At 28.9% G+C, this 5,640-nt stretch overlaps 1 protein-coding gene across 1 annotated transcript; it reads left to right on the forward strand.

Annotated features, from left to right (window-relative positions):
* The first annotated feature begins 1,624 nt into the window (after window positions 1-1,624).
* On the forward strand, window positions 1,625-2,152 carry LOC136089543 (zinc finger BED domain-containing protein 5-like). The gene has a single exon (XM_065815595.1). The coding sequence runs from the start codon at window positions 1,625-1,627 to the stop codon at window positions 2,150-2,152; it is 528 nt and encodes a 175-aa protein (XP_065671667.1).
* Window positions 2,153-5,640: the final 3,488 nt, after the last annotated feature.

Here is a 5,640-nt window from a genome sequence, read left to right on the forward strand (position 1 = left end):
CGGATTAGCAATTGCTTTTAACTTAGTTGTTATTATCTCTTTTGGACAGGTTTCATCAAAGTACTCCAAAAATGTACTTAAAAAGGCATTGTAAGCTTCATTAGTATCTTTACATTTATATACGTTGTTCCATGTTTCTTGTTTTAGTCTACTTGTTAATTTATCAGTGTTACTCAATTTTAAATTTCGTTTTTTTAAATGTATAATTTTTGAATGACAATCAGACATAGGTTTAAAGTTTTTTATTTTTATGAACATCGGGAAATGATCGCTAATATCTGTCAAAAATATACCGGTTTCAAATGTCGTTTCTAAATAATTATTGATAAAAATATTGTCTATTGCTGTTGCAGAGGTTTTTGTTACTGGCGTTGGTTTATTAATAGTTGACAAGACATAAAATTTAAAAAGTAGACATTAAATTTAAAAAGCATATCAAAAAAAGATTTTATTTTTGGAAATTAATACAGTGAATGCATCTGAAATGGAGGGCTAACCTTAGGTAAAATGACAGCTCACTGATGGAGTGCAAAGTCCTATGGCTCACCTTCTCGTTGGTACACTTCGTTTAGTAAGTTAGACAATTTTGTCTAACTTATGAACGAAAAGGCAAGTTTTGTATAAAATTGCCTTTTCGTTCTATTTTTATCTTAGAAATTTTAGAAAATCTTAGAAAGACAAAACAATTTAAGACATCTTTTAAAACATTTAACACATTTTTTGCAACTTGAAGATAATCCATATAAGTATTCTGTTGGCTAAATCTGTTAATTTAGGTACACAATCGAATAAAACAAAACACAATCAAATAAAACAACTCGATGAGTTTTTCATTCAGTATTTTTAAAAAATTTAAAACCCTAAAATTATAAATTGAATTATAAAATAAAACCCTAACCCTATTTAAAAAAAGAAAAACTCTTATATTATCATAGGTGGGGAAAATAATAAATTAGTCTAAACAACAGACTCTAAGCCAGTGTTTCCCAATGTAGAGTGTAAGAAATTGTATCGTTCTGTCAATGTGCGTTACCGTTAATTTGAAATAAAAGTAGAGCTGTGCTTACTAGAAATAAAAGCAGTTATTCGAATTTATTGTTGTTTTCAAATTTTTAATACATTTTATAAATAAATATAAGTGATATTTAAATATAATTGGTAAGTAAATATAGTTGTAAATATATTTAATTAATTATTTAGAATTTAGATGCCTCATAGAAAAATAAAGAAGTATGTAATGATTATTACGAAAACAATTCCCTCTGGACAATCATTTCAAACGCTAGTTCAGAATAACGATTAGCGATTGCGGAATAAGCAATTCCCTTTGGAGATTTGCACGAAAACTTATTGCAAAAGTATTCCCTTGAGAGACTAATTCCGCACGAGGAATTCTCACTTAAAAGCCATAGCGCTAAACATAATAACAGTTAGAATAACAAGTTGAGAAGACTACACACAGTTTATATATAACCAGTTGTTTATAATTTAATATTCAAATATAGAAATAAATATAATACAAAAACCAACGTGGATTCTCTTTCAATAATAAATAAGAATACGAGACATTACAAAATATATATTTTTAATTTCCTAATTGATTTTAAAATTTATTTTTTAGCCCATGAGTAGTGCAAGCAAGAAAAAAATTTGGCAGAACTCGGAAGAGTATTTAAAATTTGGTTTCATACCTGCTGTCCATGATGCACGGTTACTTTTTTGTCTATTATGCCAACAATGCTTGAGCAATGAATCAATGAAACCAGAAATTTTAAAGAAAAATTATGAAAAAAGAGCAACATCAAAGTCTCTCTTTACTGCTCATAATGGTAATATTAATCGCACTCTTGAGGCTAGCTATCAAATTTCATTACTCATCGCTAAGTATGGGAAAAATCATACAATAGGAGAGCAGTTAATCAAGCCTTCAATATCAGCATTTGTTAAAACTGCTTTTGGAAAAGATGACCAAGACGTGAAAACCATGCCACTAAGTAACAATACTGTCAGCAGAAGAAATGACGAAATGAGTAAAGATGTTGAAATACAACTTATCGTAAAATTAAATTTAAGACTTTTTTCCGTGCAAATGGACGAATTAACATTGAGAAACAGCGAAGCAGTATTACTTACATATGTCAGATATAAATGATTTTGGTGAAGAAATGTTATTTTGCAAATCATTAAAAAGCAGCACTACCGCTAAAGATATATATAATACTCTAAAAAGTTACTTAGATACGAATAAAATACCGATGAAAAATGTAACGTCCTGTGCTGCTCCTAATATGATGGGCAAAAAAATGGTTAAAAAAAATTGCTTAAAACTAATGAAAGATGAAAATCCAGATATGCTTCTTGTACACTGTGTTATTCACAGGGAAAACTGGGTAGTTAAAAATCTTTCTCCTGTTCTAAATAAAATAATGAACTTGGTTGTAAAATGCATTAATTCTATTAAAGCAAGTGCAAAACAATAGCACATTTTAAAATTATTTTGTGAAGAAAACAACGAAGCCCAAATGAGACTTTTACTTCACACTGAGGTAAGATGGCTTTCGAAAAGGAACTATTTAAATTGATTTATGGAACTGTTTTATACTCTTAGTAATTTTTTAAGCGACAAAACTGAAATGCAATATCTGTTAACGATCGATTCTAAGGCATATTTGAGTTATTTAACCGGTAGTTTTGAAAAACTAAATATATTGAGTAAAGAACTTCAAGGAACAAATAAAACTCTTGTCGATGCAAAAGCGAAGATATTTGGTTTTATTACGTCTATTAAACTATTTGAAAAAGTCGTTTACCAAAAACAATTTGAAAAGTTTCATTGACTTTAAAAATGTGAAGTAACTGATACCGCTATACTTAATATTGTCGAGCATCTAAAAAACTTATCGGCTGATTTAAAAGGAAGATTTTCCGATTTGAAAAAAATTGATTTTCCAACTTGGTTGATGCAGCCGATGTTAGTTAATTTATCTCATATTTCAAATATTCAGTACCAAGAAAAATTAGCAGAAATGCAGAATGACGAGTCAGTTAAAACTCTATTTCCTATAAAAAGATCAACGGCATGGTTTTTTTGAAGAGAACAAAATTAAATATCCAAGCGCAACAGAATGTGCAAGAAAACTATTATTACCATATAATAGTGCCATAACTAATTTGTTACTTAAAAAAAGAAATCGTTTGGATATAACACAATGGGGAGATCTAAGAATGAAGCTAACACAATTGGAACCCAATATAAAATCTCTTTGTAACCAGCATCGAGCACAAGGAACTCACTAAACTTCATTTCTTTTAGACTACCTGATGTATTTTATTTAATTTACTTATATATTGTTTACTATATTTTGTTTACTTGAACTTTTTTATTTAATAAATAACTTTTTTTGATATCTTTCTGCAGTATATCATTTATGCTCCTTATGAAAAATGTATAATATTAAAAATTATTCATATGTAACATGGGGGACATTTTAAGTTTTTACGAGCTTTGGTGGGGCATGGCTAAAAAAGTTTGGGAAACACTTCTCTAAGCGGTTAAATTTCTTTTTGAATCTATGATAAAACTGAAATGATTAACAAATCGTTTACTAACATTTTTCTATTTGTGTAAAGCTTAATTTTAGATTTAGCCTTATATTGTACGTATTTCGATGTTTTCGGCCTGTTTTATTTGGGTCCACGTTTTTCACTTGATAATTTATTAAAGAAAGTTCAAATAAAAGTTAATTTAAATTAATATTTCTCCTCAAAGTTTTGTGACGCAAACGTATTATGAATTAAACCATTTAAGTTATGTTAAAAAAGTTTGATACATATTCTACTGTTAAAAAAAATTATATTTATAAATTGTTCAAATAATTTTGATTTGCCATTTAATTTCTAATAAAATTTTATTAACAGCTTGTTAACGCAAAAAGTTTTTACGCAAGAAAAAAAAATTATAAGTTTTTTTTTCGGTGCCAAAAATTTAACGAAATACTTTAAGTAAATATTTCATAATAAGTCTATTATTGAAAATATTAAAGCACGTGTATCTTTGAAACTAAAGAAGCTACAAAAGTGATTGAAACCTTTTTAAAAAGAAAACATATTATGGAATCCAATGTATTTAAAATAAACAAATATTTACATTTGCTGTAAAAGTTGCCTGAACTCCATACTAGTACTACTTGTAGAGAGTACTACTAGTACTACTAGTACTTGTAGAGAGTACTACTAGTATTTAACTAGCACACTAGTAACTAGTGCTACTAGTACAGATAGTTCATGTTTGAACTCAAATAAAGTAAACTAACCATCAATCATTATGCCTCTTATAACATCATTAACTAAATATTAGTAACTAAACTTCTAAGAAGCAATCTTACTTGTACTTTGTAAATAATAAATTCAAAAAGTCAAATTTTTTTTTCTTAACGTGACTATGCGACCGTTTGATACAATTTTATTATCGGTATCGAACCTATACAGATGGTATCGACATTAGTATATAAATCATACAACACAATGCTTTATTTGACCATTTATGTTTGCATAGCACCATTTATGTTTGCATATCACCATTTATGTTTGCATATCACCATTTATGTTTGCATATCACCATTTATGTTTGCATATCGCCATTTATGTTTGCATATCACCATTTATGTTTGCATATACACCGTCAAGGCCGTAGAAAACTTTTTTAGATGAGCTAAGCAACTTTGAAACATGAAAAAAACTCCATATTTGGGTATGTTCATATATATGAGGAATGAGGAAGTTATGTAAAAAATTGTGGTGATTAGAGACTGGGAACAACAAAAACTTTAAAACCTTCGCCCCCCCCCCCTCCCTTCAGCCCCAAATATGAAGGCAATGAGTTAAAATTGTTTTTTTTTTAAATCAAATACTAAATTTGTATTCATCGACAGATTTTGAGTTTCATATATTATTCTCTCAGTGTTCTGAAATTATGACCATGCAAAACTTACAACCCCCTCAATTTGAGGGGGTTGTAAGCTTTATAAGGTCATAAAAGCCAAACAGCAAGAGATTATTGAATCAAATTTAAAATTCATAAATGAATATAAATTATTTTAATATTGAAAAAAATAACACCTTTGACTCATTGCCCTCATACTTGGGGCTGGAGGGGGGATTCCTATTAGGGTATTTGTTGTTCTCAGTCTCCATTCACCGCAATTTTTTAAATACCATCCTCTTTCCTCATATATATGAATATACTCAAAAATGGAGTTTCCTTCATTTTTCAAAGTTGTTCAAACATCTAAAAAATTTGTCTACCTTATTTTTGATTTTAATTAGAAACAAACAAAAAAGTTTAAACACCTGTCAAGACTGGAGTTTAAAGTTGGGTTATCAGCAAATAGAGCCAATTTAAATGCAAGATTGTCAGGAAGATCATAAATGTAGATAAGAAACAATATTGGGCCAAGGATAAAACCTTGAGGTATCCCACAAAGCTACAGGAAATGAAGAGTTTTGGTCTTTGTAGGTGACTCTAATGCTGCGGTTAGATAGAAATGATTTGACAAAAACTGTTTTCCAGCAAACAGGGAAACAAGACTCAGTCAAGCACTTATTAAATAGTTTAGAGAGAATTGAAGAGAGTTCTGGACA

Source organism: Hydra vulgaris, chromosome 13 (assembly GCF_038396675.1).
Source record: "Hydra vulgaris chromosome 13, alternate assembly HydraT2T_AEP".
Lineage (NCBI taxonomy): Eukaryota > Metazoa > Cnidaria > Hydrozoa > Anthoathecata > Hydridae > Hydra > Hydra vulgaris.

Coding starts and splice junctions, on each gene's coding strand:
- LOC136089543 (XM_065815595.1), top strand. CDS start 1,625: ATGAGTAGTGCAAGCAAGAAAAAAATTTGGCAGAACTCGGAAGAGTAT.